The following is a 17301-nucleotide window of genomic DNA, read 5'->3' as shown; positions in this document are numbered from 1 at the left end:
TTATTGAATCAAAGTTGGAAATTTTAATTATTACAAGCCGGCCTGCTAAACACGGTTGGATATATTTTAATTCATACAGATTTCGTATTTATTATTATTATTTTATTATTATTAAATTTTATTATTATTATAACGCTAATTCTGTATTGATCATTATATTGTACCCAATATATAGTAGTGATTACAAAACTTAAAAAAAAAATAAACGATCTGAGCGCCATCAGCTAGAATCGAAATTAACCCCTATTGCTCTCCAGCCTTATTTGCTACCATTTGTAAATGTGGCAACAGTACTTCATCTTAGGATATATTTGGCTCTTGTACAGGTAGAGGATCGCGTCGGGAGTGAGATACTTTCTGGAGCGGTAGAATGAAACAATAATTTTTCCAATGATTTTAGCAACGGATATGATGCAGTTCTTTCATTTCATATCAGGAGTAAAGGTCAATCCCAGAAGTTTTTGAAGCAGGATGTTTCTTTAAGGCGAGAGTTATTAATTTAAACTGGGGCCAAGTGGGAATATGAGCATTAGTGGTGAAAGATAGAAGTTTGGTTTTGGATGGTTTACTAGCCATTTTTTACCCTGTTGTACCACACGCTGCAGGTCGGAGAAGAGAGAATCAGAAAGATCCTAAACTTTCTCGGCATTTGAAGTGTTACCATAGACGATAGTATCGTCTGCATAGGTGTTAGCAAATGAATGAAGAATGTGATTTGGGAGATCATTATGGATCAAGAACAGAGTTGGGCCAAAGATGGATTCCCGAGCCACGTTAACGTTAATACTGTGAATCTCAATTTCTGCCAATCAGTGACTACTCTAATAGACCTTTCTGAGAAAAAGTATTTTTGATTAAGAGGATATTCCCAGCTATTCAGTACCTGGAAATCTTATAAAGTAGACCTTTATACTAGACCCTCTCAAATGCCTAACATATGTCAAGAGCTATTGCTCTAGAAATGAAGCCATCGTTAATAGATTCACCGATCCTGTGTGCTATTACCATCAACACATCATCCGTTGACCTGTCAGAACGGAACTATATTGTACGTCGCTGAATAGGTTGTTTTTGATCAGATGGTTGCAAACTTTTCTATTTATCACGGACTCAAGCAACTTGCTCATGACGCACAAGAGGCTGATTGGTCTGTACTCAGATGCAGAAGACTGATCCCTCGTATTTTTAAACTGGGCAGACTGTCGAGGTTTTCCAAAGTGTTGGGAAGCATTTCATTCAAAGTAACGTTTGAACAAGTTTGTTAGTATTGGATCTAGTTCCAGTTGCAGCTTTTTTAGCACAATGATTGGAATGTTGTCAGCGTCAGTTTCTTTGCTGGAATCAACGTTCTTGATAAGTTGGAAACATATCCGGTAATTATATAGATGTCGCTCAGAGTCAATGGAGGAAATTTAAAATGTGGGCGACCATTATCATACATGGTGAAGTTTGATGAGAAGTTATTTGCAAAGAGTTTGGCTTTGTCGGATACTGAAGTAATCACCTCAGCTCTGTTGATCATGGGTATGCATCTGTTTAGAACCTCGTTTGTTATGCGCCAAAACTCATGGGAACTTAGCCTCTGCTCAGCTACTTTAGACTAAGTAGTTAAGGTAAAAGACTTTCTCGCGTTTTTAATAACCTTTTCGTCTCCATAAGCAGCTTTAGTTTCTGAACATCTGTTTTGTTTAAAGAAATTAAAATAGGGATTTCTATGTGCAATTGCAGCAGCATATTCAAGGGTGTACCGCGGTTTTCTATTGAGTTTAAGTTGAAACGTTCTAGGATATATAACTATTTATATCAATTATTAGCCAATATGTCAAGTCGGATGCTATAGTGGGTACATCCTTTTTGAACATAGAACATAGGGGTATATATGATATGAACGCACGGAAACTGTCTCAGTCAACCATAGAGTAACGATACACAGCAACATAAAGAGGGAAATCTGAGGATTGTTACTCTTAATTTTAATCTAAATTGAGACTAACGAGTGATTCAAAGATCCAAGCGGAGGATGAACACAGTTCAGGGCAGGTGGCTAGAAAAAGATCTAGAAGGCTTGCAATTGGTCATTAAAATCGGGAACGCGAGTGGTCTCGTCAACAATCTGGGTTAGATCATAGGCAAGTAAGAAATCATGAGAACTTCCTTTCATAATCTGTCTTATTTGAGTGGATTAGCAATTCAATGTTGTAGACGTTGAAATCTCCACATGCGTAAATGTTGGCTAAGGGATGGGTAATTAGGATGTTGTTATTTTGTTTCTAGATACTCTCAAAAAAGGTGACACCATCATTGTGGGGACAACGATATAGGTTAAATAGGAAAGTGGTGCTTTGAGTAAGTGCTACTCAGAAACACACGTAGGTTAGTTTTGGGTCTTCTTTGGAGATATTCCTGCCGCAAAGGGGAGTCGTCTCTATTGTAGGTACATATTACATGTCTGTGGCGGTCATAAGCGTTTGGAGGTTAAGTTAGAATAACCTTTAATCGAGCAATTGTCTAAGGAAGCAATTGTGCCAATGCCAGTTTCGTAAAGGAACAACAGGTTAGGTTTGGTATCTCGTAATTGGACCTCTAGAAGGTTGAAACACAGACCTCCGATGCTAGAGAAAGAGACATGGTAGTAGGGTCTACATTGGAAATAGGGATTCTGGGTTTAATCTTTTGAAATTTATTTTATCAGATCATAGTAATATTCAGAAAATTTGCAGAGAAGGTCAGCAGAATTGTTTAGAGAAGAACATGGAGAGAAGGAAAGTAGAAGAATAGAAAATGAAGATTTTTGTCTAATGACTAGTGAAAAGTTGTAACAGCTTTCACTAATGTAGCATCGAGAGACCCCACCAGAGACTGTTGCATGGTCCAGACTCCGTTTATCAAATAGCAATACAACAGCCCCAGTAATTTGCACCTGCTGATAGGGCAGACTCGTTTTGAGTTACATCAAGGTTCTGGTCCCTAACTATTAGGCGGATAACGCCAGCCCAGTTGAAAACGTTTACCCCCAGCACCCTTATTACTGACATGGCAACAGTAGTAGAGGACTGAGGGGCAAAATAGAGGGAGCAAGAGTTATCTGGCCGCCAAAAAGCATCCACAAATGTATTGTTTAGTTTTATTGTAGTAGTTTTTAGTATTTTGAGATTATTTTAATTGGTATTACGTTAGTGTTATTAAATAGGATTTGTCTTAAATCGCAGGTATTTTTGTAGATGTTGGAAAATTGAGCTAGAATTATAAGATGCATTGGGAGGCGATAGAATAAAGCAGAATAGCAGCGGCCGTAAAACCAATGTAGCTATTAGCTATAATATTATTATGCGAGTTACATTTTCACAAAAGTCATTTAAATTTATAGATAGCATTGATCTTTTTGCAATATTCTGAAGGTTCAAGGTGAAATTGTCCTTTTACTAGAATATTTTGAGTGTTAAATTTCTTAAAGTAAATAATGAATGTAAAAATATTGTAGAAAAATGAAAAGATAAAAGATGTATAATTAAGCAAAAGCTTATTATATATATATATATATATATATATATATATATATATATATATATATATATATATATATATTTCCGGTAGGAAGATATCCAAAAATTGAAAGTAATTGAATTTCAACAAGGGTCGTTGATAGTGCCCAATCATAAGAGAGCAAATTATATATATATTTAAACATTTTATTTTATGTAAATACAGTCATATCTTGCTACGATGTGCGGACCGTTTCAATCATATTAGATATCATCAGGCAAGAAAAATTAAGGTACAAAAATTAAAAAGGTTCCAGACCTTTCAAATTTTGAGGAGAGAAAATTTGCCATGCATTTTGTTTAAATTATTTAAGGAAAACAGTTTGGGACAATAGTATGAAAGTCTTCTTTTGGCTCTATCACGAATTTTATAATTTTCGCATGATCTAAGTTAAATGAATGATCGTGTTCCGCACAATGACAAAAGAGTGCATTTAGGGCGTTACCATTCCTTATATCTCTTCTATGTTCGTAAAGTCTTAGTTTCAATTTACGCTGTGTCTCGCCTAGGTATACTTGTTGGTAATTGTTACATGGGATGGAATATATATCAGCGTTGGATGTGAGGGTTTTGGGAGAGTGCTTGGTGGTTTTTAATGTCTGTTTTATTGTTGTGGAAGTTGTTTGTATTAATTGAAAACTAAGTCTATTAAGAGTGTCGTAGATTTTCGTATTTTTAATGTGGGTGGGAATCAAATTGAGTCAGCACTGATATTAAACACTAATAGTATTACGCAAAGAAAGGGCTCCTACCATTTAGCCCCTAGTATAGGAAAGATTATAATCAAAGAACAATACATAAAGACAGATCCTGCTTAACTTATACTATTGTCTCAAACCGTTTTTCCTTAAATAATTTAAACAAAATGAATAAGATTAGAAAAAAAAGCTTGTACATAGGTATTTAAATAACGTATTTTTAAAAATGCATATATATAGACATTGAATAACCTAACCTTCCCATACACACATATTTATAGTTTCCGTTATGGGTAGGATTTTAACACTGTTTTCTTTTCACTTACATATGGTCTATGATCGTTTTATTCTTCTGCATTTTTCCTTTTAATATCCTGAAGATGTCCCCTGCAATAAGGGACGAAACCTTGACCACCATTTTATAAATTCATTCGGTTTTTCTTTTTTCAAAATCACACACAAACACACACACACACACACACACACACACACACACACACACACACACACACACACACACACACACATATATATACATACTTAGTTATATTTTGGAAAAAAGATTCCAGCAGAATGCTCTATTATAAAGAAAAAATTCCCAAAATAAGAACGTGTTATTTATAATTTTATTTTCAGAAAGCTTAAATGAGATAAGTCATCGGTACCGTCGGTTTCAAATTTGATAATAGGGAACCATTTTAAGTCCCCATATGAAGCTCTTTTCAGAGATGTGTATCGGCTGAAGAGAGCTTGATAGGGGGGACCTAAAACGGTTCCTTATTATCAGGTCTGAAACCGACGGTACCGATGACTTATCTCATCTAAACTTTCTGAATATATATATATATATATATATATATATATATATATATATATACAAAATAATTTTTCTGAATTAATTTTACTTTTTTTTATCCTTTACAGCGTGTCATACGCAATACGATACTATAATTGTACTCGACGAATCGGGAAGTATTACTCGACGGAAGTTTGGCCAGATGGTTGATGGTGTGTTGTACTTTGTCAAAGGCCTTGACATTGATAGTGGTAAGGTTCGCATAGGCGTCATCACATATGCAACCGACATCATCGTAGCGTTTGATTTGAATACGTTTCACGATAAAGTCCACATGGTTTTCGTCATCGATCTACTCCGGTATCAATATAGAGGAGGACTCACAAACACACACAAGGCTCTACACTACCTTATACAATACGGATTTACGCCAGCCAGAGGCGACAGAAAATATGTTCCCAATTATGCCTTCTTAATAACGGATGGTAGATCAAACATGCCTATGTTGACAGAGAAATACGCAAGTATACTGAAGAAAATGGAAGTCATAATTTACGCGCTGGGTGTTGGAAACTACGTTTACAAACGGGAAATCTTTAATATTGTCAGCAAACCCCAAAGACACCACATGTTTTTTTCATTATATGCGACCATCCCAAGTAGCATATTGAAAGTCAAGTTAAAAGTGTGCACAGGTGTGTATTATAAAATCGCAAATTAATAATGTGATTGTTATTATGTTCATTTGTCACATTTTGTGTCTGGCTGTTGTTATTGCCGATATTATGCGTATAGGTGGATCATAACAAATGACCATATATTATTAGTAGGGCTATGACAACAAAATATTATTTTTATTATTTTGACTCTCGTATATATTTAAGTTAATATCATATATTTTTACATAGTGATGTGGTTCTCAATTGATTAACTGTGTCTAAATGTGTCGCATATATTAACTCGAGAGTAAAAAAAAAATTATTTTTTTTTACATGGTAGTCACCACTTATCAAGGCCCGGAGGCCACTCAGGGATAAGGGTTATTGCGTGTACAGTAATCTATGGGATAATATCGTAGTAATCGTTAGTAATGGAGATTTGATAAAGTGTCCTACTTAAGAGCGCGGTTTATCAGGAATTTGTTTATGTTGGACTTGAAGACATCCAAGTTGTAGTCAGGTGGGAAACAGGCAAACGGGAGAGAGTTCCACAGGCGTGCACTACTAAGAAAGAAGCTTTGTTCATGGAATCTATGCTTTGATTTAGGCACAGATAAAGAGTGGGGGAAATTAATTGACAGTGGTTTCAGCTAGACGGGTGTTTTTCGTGAAAGATTGGCATGGGGGACCAGGGATTGGAGCTCAGACGAGCACCTGCCATCGAAATAACGATAAAACAAAGACAGGCTCGCAACGTCTTTTCTGTGGGAGAGATGTTTCAGGGAAAAGAAAAGGGCATCCCCACTAAGCTACGAAGTCTATTTTGAACTCTGTCAAGGCAGAATAGGCTGTTTTTAGCAGTTCCTGCCTAGATGTGGCAGCAATACTCCATTCTTGATAAGAATATATATATATATATATATATATATATATATATATATATATATATATATATATAGAGAGAGAGAGAGAGAGAGAGATAGATAGATAGATAGATAGAGAGATATGTATAAAATTTTAGTCATTCAATGAATTTAAAAAATTATGACGTGAAATGTTTGAATTTCAAATCACAATTTTTTATTATTCTATGTAAGACAAATAATACATTTGTAATATTATCTCCTTATCCTATAGGATTTAGCAAATAAGGTGTAAACCATTATAACTATTTGCTAATATTTTCTCCTCTGAAGAGATGGTAGACATCGAAATCCTATAGGATAAGGAGTCATTGAATGGCTAAAATTTGATTTATTTGCTCTATCTTGTATATCGAGCAATTCTTATTTAGGATGGATGGTACTTATAGAATATTTCTGCCAGTAATATCTTGTAAAACTTATAATCACAGGTTTCCATACCAGTTGATTGTTAGATAATTTTATTCTGAAGTATATATATATATATATATATATATATATATATATATATATATATATATGTGTGTGTGTGTGTGTGTGTGTGTGTTTAATAGAATCGATTACTTTTTAAAAAGTGTTTGTTGTTTACACAGATTTTAAAAGGGTTCGATCTGAAACGAAAGTATCTTTTATTCTGTTCTGTTTACTTTTGCAGATTTCTCAGTTACTGAACGCTGTTTACGGTGCGGAGGTTCACGTAGATGCCCTCCATGTAAGTAAAATCATACGTGCAACTAAAAGCTTTTTATGAAAATCAGAGTTTTGTAATCTGATGACCTATAATTTTCAACAATCTTTCCTTTTTTTTTTTTTAGCCCAGTTTAATAATACTAAGTTATAACGGACACCCCCTCCTCTCTTTCTCTTCTCCCCACACAAACATATTTATAATTATTTCAACTGTCCACATAAATTGCTATGAGAAATATTATGTATCGATTTTCAGTATATATATTTCAGCAGTTAGTAGACGCAAATAGTAAGTTATGAATATATATATATATATATATATATATATATATATATATATATATATATATATATATATATACTAGCTGTACACTGCCACGCGTTGCAGTGGCTCAATTTGGTGTAATGGAAAAATTTAATAAAAGAGAAAATGCATGTTTCTTATATTAGTACAGCAATCCACTGCAAAAAGTGAAAAAGAAGGCGAAACTGAAAAAATGGTACTCTTGCAGAATTTGATCTGGATCCTCGAGAGTTTCTGTCAATCATTCATGTTTTGGACTTGACCAACAATCAGTGGATGAAGCCGAACATAGCAAAAATGTTGAAACGCTAAATGCTTTTTTTTTGTTGTTGTTTTAAAAAATGTGATTTAGTAATTAATATTTGGTTGATGGTGGGGGGAGGGGGGGAGGGGGGTTACTATACACAGATTCGAAAAAGTCGTCCAAAAACAAATAAATGAAAGCAAAGGTAAGGTAATTTACGTTTCTACCTAATTGGATAATTGTTTAGTGTTTTTATGTAATGTAAAATGTTTAATTGGCTCAAAAAACAGAAATGGTTGCGAATTCTGTTGAATACGTTAAGTTTGGGAAAGTAAGTTGAAAACTAAAAACTATACAAAACAGTGTCTGAAACTCACCGAACATATGTTACCATGACATAGGCTGACATAATCGGTAGGTTTCTGACAGTATTTTTTTTATAGTTTTTTTAGTTTTAACTCACTTTCTCTAACTTAAAGTAATCAACAGTGTCCACCACCATTTGTAGCTTTCAAATACACCAATAAACACTGTTTTTCGAGCCGACTAAACGTTACATTAAATGAAAAGGGTTTATATTACTAAACACAGATACAAAGAAGTTGTCAAAAAATAAATATATAACAAATAAATGTTATCAAAGGCAAGAAAAGTAAGTGTTCTACCTAACTGGATAAGATTTTAGTGTTTTTATGTAATGTATAATCGGTTCAAAAACATTCAATGTTTATCGGTATATCTGAAAAATACAAATGGCGGCAGACTGTATCGAACACGTTAAGTTTGGGGAAATTTTGGGAAAATGAGTTTAAACTAAAAATACTGTTAGGAACTCACTCAATATATGTTACCATGATGTAGGCTGGCATATAATCGGTGGTTTTAAACTTTTGCTCGATACAGGTGACGACTTTTAAAAATCCCTTTTAGTGATTACCTGGTTTGAGGATATTTGTACAACTAAACGGCAAATCTGCTCCAAAAAATCCGGTATTATTTTACTTTAAGGCCCGTTTCACGTTCATATATAACGAAATATTTTATTGTAGATTTCGGTGTGCTAAAAACGAATCTGCAAACCATTTACGTAGCAAAAAAAAGTTTTCATGACATTCATGAAATTACTTTTTCGAAAAGTGGGTGATCACTTTTCAATGTAAATTTAACTTATAATGAGCACCCACTTTCTGGCCACCTGAGAGAGGGGCATTTTTCTGTTTCTTGGCTAAAAAGTTTTTTGTTTGATTTCTTTTGCATGGTAATAACCCCTGAACTCTGGGACTATTTTCCATTTAACAGCCGTAGCCTTCGTTTAGCCAATAAACATGGGAAAAAATCCCCCCTCTCTCAGGTGGCTAGAAAGTGGGTGCTCATTTTAAGTTAAATTTACATGGAAAAGTGATCGCCACTTTTTCGAAAAAGTAATTTCTTCATATCATAAAAACTATTTTTTTGCGACGGAAACGGTTTGCAGATTCGTTTTTAGCACACCAAAATCTACAAAAAAAATTTTGTTATTTACGAACGTGAGACGCACAGCCCTTAATGGAAAATTATATAAAAAATCCGGGGGAAAATAGTTTTCAATAAAAACAGCAAATGAATTCGATAGAAAAAAAATGGATGCTATTTTTTTTTTCTTTCTGTGTGTTTCTTGGCTAAAAAGTCTTTTTGTTCGATTTCTTTTGCATGGTATTAACCCCTGAACTCTGGGACTATTTTCCATTTCACGGACGTAGCCTTTGTTTATGCTATGCGTGAGCATAAACGAAAACTGTTAAATATGCATTCGCGTACCAAACTGCGTTGTCAAAAAAACCTTTAAGCCAATAAACACGAAAATAAATGCCCCTTCCTCAGGTGGCCAGAAAGTGGGTGCTCATTTTAAGTTAAATTTAGATGGAAAAGTGATCACCCACTTTTCGGAAAAAAAAAATTTCTTCAGATCATGAAAACTATTTTGATACTCCTTGGGCGTTGAGTTCCATGGCGACCCGCAGAATTATTTAATGGTCGTTCCCTTAGTACCCCCCTAGTCAAGGCTAACGCATGCGCACGTAACATTTTTTATTTATTTACTTACGTGGTGGAGTTTCTATACTGATAGGTTTTTTGAAATTTTTTCACTGGATTATTATTGATTGAACACTAACCAGATTATGAAAAAAAATTGAAAAAAAAAATCATTTCAACATTTGAAAGGGATACTCACTTTTTAGTTACCACGTTCTGGTAAATCGGTCACTTTTTATTTATTTATTTTTTTTTTTCTAAATACGGAAGTGTCTTCGGGAGATATAAAATGGTCGCATGTTGACGAAGCAATGTATCGGGAGGCGTACGGGATTAAAAATTATTGGTAAATGTTTAGATTAGGTCCACCTCCTCAATTTTCTTTTAAATGACAACTTGAAATGGTTTTCGACTATACTGAATACGAAAATCGCATCGAAATTTTGCAGAAATAAGTAGTTATCAAGATATAAAAAGTTGTATTATGCATTGTAATCTTTGGCGGCCATCTTTTTTACGTGTGTGTATTTGTTTATGGCGCGTGTGCACGTAAAAAGATGGCCGCCGAAGAATATAATGCATAATACAACTATTTATTTCCGCAAAATTTCAATGCAATTTGCGTGTTCAGCACACTCGGAAACCTATAAATGTCGTCATTGAAAGGAAAATTGTGGAGGTGGACCTAATCTAAAAAAATACCAAATTATTAAACATTTCTCCAGCATGTTAGTGAAATTTATAATACTTTAAAAAAATTAAAAAGAAACAAAACAAAAGTTTTGAAAAAAAAAACTCACCGTTCACAAAAACAATTAAAAAAAAAAACCACAAACTGACTAAATAAGTAAAAAAAAAAGAAATAATTAAAAATCTCGAAACTTTATTTTCATGAAAACAATAAAAAAAGTCCTGTTCTCTCTATTTTTTTCTTTGAGAAACAAATATATTTCTGACTTACAAATGCGGTAGAGACTCATTATTTTTACTTTCTATGGTTTTGATATACCGCGTTTTTATTGCTTACAAAATGGGTGACTGATTTATCAGAACGTTGTAACTAAAAAGTGAGCACCACTTTCAAATGTCGAAATAATGATTTCTTTTTTACATTTTTTTTAATAATCTGTTTAATTAGTGTCCAATCAATAATAATCCAGTGAAAAAAAATTCCAAAAACCTATAAGTATAGAAATTAAGCATGGGAGTATACAACAACGTCGCCTTTCGCACTTTTACAAACATTTTTTAAAAAAAGTAACTAAACCATTTATTGATAATTTGTTACGTGTACAAACATTTATTTATTTACGTAGGCTTAACTCCTTTCATGAATAAGAAAAGTTTTACTCTTTAAGAATAATAAAAGGAAAAAGTTACTGAACATTTATAAAAGGACTTCTTTTCATGAAGGCCAGAGGAATAGTTGGCCGAAAATTCGTGAAACAACAACTAATAAAGATGAGAATAATAGTCCGCAATAAATAAAAATGGTGCTAATGCAGAGAGCGATCCGCGCTATTTTTTAAATCATATTTCCACGTTTAAATAACGTTTTACGATATGTTTTTATTTATTTATTCAATTGTAAGGTTAAAGTACAGAATAGGTACAAAACATCCTTACCTCCCCATGTTAAGAATGACTTTTTAAATAATAATATTATTTCAGCACGGATCACTCTCTGCATGAGTAATCTTATATAGAAAAACAACAAAAAAAAACCCTCAAAAGCAAGCAACAAACTTTTTTTTTGCCCTTATATAATAAAGAAAAGATGTGTAAATTAAAAAATTTGGAAGATAAACAAATGAAATATGTTTTTTTTTTTTTTACTTATCGAGTTAACAGAAAATGAAACCTTTCGTTAATTCGTGGCTGTGAAATGAATCGAACCGGAAGTTCAGTTTTATCAACAGAACAGATTCGCAGAAACGATTAAATAAATATATTTATTTTATTTAATATTTTAATTTTAATTAGGTAAATTTATTTTAATAACATAAAAACATACCTCGACTCTAAAAATGGATTGTCTGAAAATTTCAAATAAATTGGTAACGTATAAACATGGTTTTATTTGTTTAGAACGAACCAACTTTGCATTTATATATATATATATATATATATATATATATATATATATATATATATATATATATATATCGCAATTAAGTGCATTTTAGCTTAACGATTGCTTAAGGGATCAAACTGTGTAGCTTAATTACCATAAATATATTTTCATTATATCTATATATATATGTTTGATGAACTATGTTTTCTGAATACTAGCCCAGTTCAATAACATTAAGTTATGCGTACTCACTCACACATATACGCATAATATATATATATATATATATATATATATATATATATATATATATATTATATTATTTCATGTAGTCACATTAAATTATCTAAGGATATATATATAATAATCGATTTTCAGTATTTACTTTAACGGTGCTCAATAAGTGAGTAGAGCTAGGTAGTAAGTAGGGCTATGACATCAGCATATTCTTTTCATTGTATTGACTCTCGAGTATATATCCGATTCAGTTAGACAGAGTTAATCTACCGAGAAGCACATCACTCTATATAAAAGCATATAAGAAATCAACGGATACACACTCGAGAGTCAAAACAATGAAAAGAATATGCTGTTGTTCTTGCCCTAGTAGTAAGTTATGAAACTATATTTATGGCATTTAAGCTTAAAGAATCAGTAGACTAAGATGCGTTTATCTAGGTTGTTGCATATCCATAAGGTATGGTCATGCTAAAATGCCCTTTGGCCTGAGGATTCTCTATGATGATGAACCGTGGAAGCCTCTGACTTGCTTAATTACCAATAAATAGTTTTTCATGACTTACTTGTAGTTTCATCAAATACTTTTGCAAGCAGTATCCGATCCCGCATTTTGCTAAATCCTACCCCCTGATGAGAAGGAAAGTATTTTTTCGAAATTCCGCAGATTAAGGACTATCCACTTATTTAGCGTTTCTTTTTCAAATCAAATATGTTTTTAACTCTTTTTCAAAGTGCTTTTAACATGTTTTATTAACTATTTGCTATTATATATATATATATATATATATATATATATATATATATATTTGAGTTAACAACAATTTGCATTTATAAGGTATCATTCATTCATACGAAAATTCACGTTTCTAGGTTTAAAGCTTAATAGTAGACAGATAAAGGCACGTCTCTTGTATTACAACGCACATATAACATGTCGACGACTCCCCCCAGCTAAAGGTCGTATCCTAGTCAAATGGGACCAATATAATTAGGTTAAGACCGTTGTGTCCACGGGCACATAAGTGTAGTCCTAGGTGGTTCCGATTTCAGAACTCCCAACTCAGTTCTACGATTACGGAGTCTATGCACGACTCATGTATTCCCTGCACCAACAGTGGCTAGCAGGAAAAAAAAAACAAACAAAAATTTAAAAAATACAGGAATAAAAAAACCAACAACAAAGTAAACAACTCAAATCTCCAGGAACACGCGTGTCGCTGGGTTGGCCGTCCCCCTCTCCTACTTGCTGCCTCCTGAAAGAAATTACTTCAAATGGTATCATTCGTTTGTGAGTCAGTTATGAATTCCATACACAACAAATAATTGACTCTTGGGATTTCGTTTATAATAAGTATCAATTATTTAATAAATTCTAGATAAAAAAATATCATTTTACAGTTATGAAAAGGAAAAAAAAATATATATACAATGTCTTTTTTTCTTTCAACAAGCAGCATGTTTAGACAATGACTAAAACGGAACCTTTTTTCAACATTGTCTCTCCTCCCACTCTTTATCAGACGATCAGTGAACGGGGAGTGTAGTATGGGTGGTGGAATGTACCGCCCCGACTCTCAACTTCAACCAAATTTTTCTGCTCTCGAATCGCTTCTCAATTGACGAAAAACGACCTGCACATCCTCTTATGGGTAGGTAATTGTGGGGTTTGAGAAGTCTAGGTTTCTCATTTAGCCAATCCATGTTCATTATGTCAAATTTAGATTTGCCCTAATTGGCTAAATTGGCCAAATCACTTACACATATTGATTAAGTAATTTTCCTCACAAATTTACCACACAAGCGAAATCCGAAAACCTTGACCCAAGGTCATATCCCAGACAAAACAAAACTTTTCGACACCATGTAACAGTTCTCGTCACAAAACAGTATTATTATTAATGTTCCTGAAGTTAGTTTTCCTGTTTTGCGTCTTTTACTAACAATTTGGACTAGCAAGGCCGCTGGTTGTTGCTCTGGATTGTTCACATAATAAAAACTCTAATTCACCTCTAATTCACCCGTTACTGATTTTCGACCATCACAGACGGTTGGGTCACACACAGCTCCGATCCGGCTACTATTTATTTTTCCATAATAGATGTGTTATCTCCTAATCATTTCTATATAATAATATAAAAACACATCTAGTCTTACATAATGGTCTTATGTTGAATAGCGATTACATCAGCTAGTGTTAATTTTGACAAGAGTGAAACTAAATGCAGCTAGAAAGTTTGGGAAATAAACATTTCCACAAAAGATAACAGGAAGAGAAACCTGAAGGTTAGGCATGAAGTTCATTAGGTAAAAGTAGGATAAAAAAAAGTCTATATGCCATGACGTCACAAATATCGAGGTTTATGGTGAAACAAAAGTATCAGATCAGTTGGAAAGTAGGTCGCCATAATGCAGTGTTAATGGAAAAGAACACTTTGATAAACGCTAAAAGCGAAATGCCCCAGGATCTCCACTTGCTCTGTCCACTTATTTATGCGTAATAAGATAGTTAACTGAATAGTTAAGAGAATACTAATCTCTCTCACGTGTGAGCTATTACCCCCCCCCCGAAATATTAAAACTTCTTAACCGTCTCTAGTCTCCTTTTCTTCCCAAATAAAAGATAAAATTAAATTGGAAAAATTTACACTAAAAAATTGATTTTTTTTTGTAGGCATGAAATGTTGCAAAGGATGCTGTAAAGACACTGTGACCATTCTAAGTTAGGTAAGATTTTTTCCTTATTTTTTTCTTTTAAATGTATGTAACTTTTTATGATGAACGTTATATTCATTTTCTTATTTTCGTAAATTCTTTTTGTATATCAAATTACAACCATAATTTTTGATAGATTTGAAGACGCATAATGTAATGGATTGGGGCGCTATGGTAGCGTGCGAGTACGTTAACTATGCAATTTACACAGCTAACCGTATAGAATTTAGAATACACGGGTTTGAAACAAACAGATTCAAATTAAATGTTTGACAGATAAGGAACGTCTATAAACAATAACAATCGAAACAATAACACATTTCTGCTGATTGCAAACATCAAAAATGACGCAATTGTCTAGTATTGGAAGAGGTCAAAACTTTAGAGAACAAAGAAAAAGCTTGTTATATAGCAACGACGAATAGGGGGAAGTTTGTCAGAAGGCGAGCAATGGACGTTCCAATCATGTAATCGATCCAGATAACCAGAGGAGTCGGTTCTGGAAACTGAAGTCAAGCTGTTATAAAAAATATAGCCTCAAAGCGGAGACGATTCGGCAACGCGATTGAAACCGAGGCGTTGTATGTACCGCGAGGTAAAATACCAGGTTGAGAAACTGGCGTGGTCGATCCTTCTTTCGAGGGTAGATGGGACTCTCTTAAGCCGTGGTAGGCATCCCATCTAATGATCGCGTCACGATGAAAAATACCCTTGATAGCCCTGGCGAAACATCAAGTAATCAGCTACCGAAAAAGATTTGAATTACATTACAAACTCGTGTAGTGAGTTCAATCTCGACTGCGATCGTGCTGGATGGACGGATGGATCACAATGAGAGAACAGATATTTTTCATCTAGTTTTTAGCCAAAAAGCTATATTAACAAACAATAAAGGAGGAAGTTCTCCCTTTACTTTATATATAAAAATGTATTTAATTTTGTGTGTACCTGCGTTTGTGCGTAAGAAAAGAAAAGAGCGAGAGAGACTTTATGTTTGTGTTTTTTTTACATTTCTGTCCTTTCTCCCCCTCTATCCTCCCCCCTCTGTGTTTGCAATAAGCAAAAAGTATCTAGTTAGAATCAAACATCGATTTGATCAATGCATTTCTATTTAGGCTTTAATATGTAAGTCTAATAATAAGATATGTTAGAAGATACATGTGTGTTTGATTGTGCGTGGAGATACATATGTATATGAGAAAAATGAGCTCTATTTTTTAAAAATACATTTGTGCTTGTATGTATATGGGTTCTCTTATCATTATTCTTATTAATAACATGACTATTTTTCTATTTTTATTTCAGTGTCTCCTTCATACTCGACTGAGTGCATCATTCTTGGTGATATCTATTTTACATAATATTCTGATACCCCGTCCCTCAGTAATATATATATATATATATATATATATATATATATATATATACATATATATATATAATCATTTATTTCAATGGCATACAATGGTCAACTGCATATTGGTGCGGATGTATTTGCTGGTTGTGTATGTGTATGGATTTTATTAATGATTTTAGGGGTGGCATTTAATATGGGTTACCCTGTATTACAGGATATATTAAAAAATGATCAAATCTACATAAAACTAGATATATGAAAAAGTTTATTAACATTTCTATTATGTGTGTTAATGACATTTAAAATCTGTCATCTTTTTCAGAATGTCCATCTTGTAAAAGGAACGTTCAATGCGCAACATCTAAAAATTGCTTTTGGAGTAAGTAAAAATAATTCACTTCATTTCATGAAAATATAACAGTACGTTGAATAAATTCTCAAATCCCAATGAATTATCCCAACAGCCACTCATCACGTGGGCAGCATATTTGGTTTGATGACACGTAGTAAGTTGTTGCTCTGTGAATAGTAATGCCTCTCTGTTTCTTTCTGTCTTGTTGCAGTCGTTTCTTTCTTATTAATAACACCGCTTATAAAAGTTATTAAAATGACAACACAAAATAATTTGGATTTGACAATACTTTTGATAGTTCATCTTTTCTCATTCAGTATAAGACATGATATTTCTAACATCTACCATAGAGAAAACAGCTATACAGAACCATAACCTCTCTCTTTTGTAGCCCAGAAAAGCAACCCTAGTAAGATTTGATCATCTAACCCGCTACATGTCACTAGCACTTTCTTTTTTTATGATAAAATATCTTTACACGTAGCTGTAATTTCAAGCTTTTAACTTCTAATGGAATTTTCACTTTTCTACTTAATCTATACTAATGTAGAAATGTCTGTTTTTTAATCTTTTGTTTACACACTTGACTCTAATTTTGATACAAAATTTTATACCGAAAACATGTGATATTTTGAAGATGTGTCCATTCAATCGGTGCATTTAGCGATGAAATTAATATTTCAAGCTTTAATCTGA

General features: G+C 33.2%; 1 protein-coding gene across 1 annotated transcript in view; it reads left to right on the top strand.

Moving 5' to 3' along the window:
• The window catches only part of LOC145245619 (matrilin-1-like), a 35028-nt gene extending 18771 nt beyond the window's left edge, over nt 1-16257 (top strand). The window contains exons 5-7 of the mRNA XM_080107186.1: nt 5166-5732; nt 7275-7331; nt 16202-16257. Coding sequence (XP_079963312.1) covers nt 5166-5732; nt 7275-7331; nt 16202-16257 — 680 coding nt within the window. The remainder of the gene's footprint in view (nt 1-5165; nt 5733-7274; nt 7332-16201) is intronic.
• The last annotated feature ends 1044 nt before the right edge of the window (nt 16258-17301 follow it).

This window comes from Euprymna scolopes, chromosome 23 (genome assembly GCF_053919585.1).
Source record: "Euprymna scolopes isolate OS-2025 chromosome 23, ASM5391958v1, whole genome shotgun sequence".
NCBI lineage: Eukaryota > Metazoa > Mollusca > Cephalopoda > Sepiida > Sepiolidae > Euprymna > Euprymna scolopes.
Note: the sequence above shows the minus strand (reverse complement) of the source record. Positions and strands in the feature narration are given on the sequence as shown.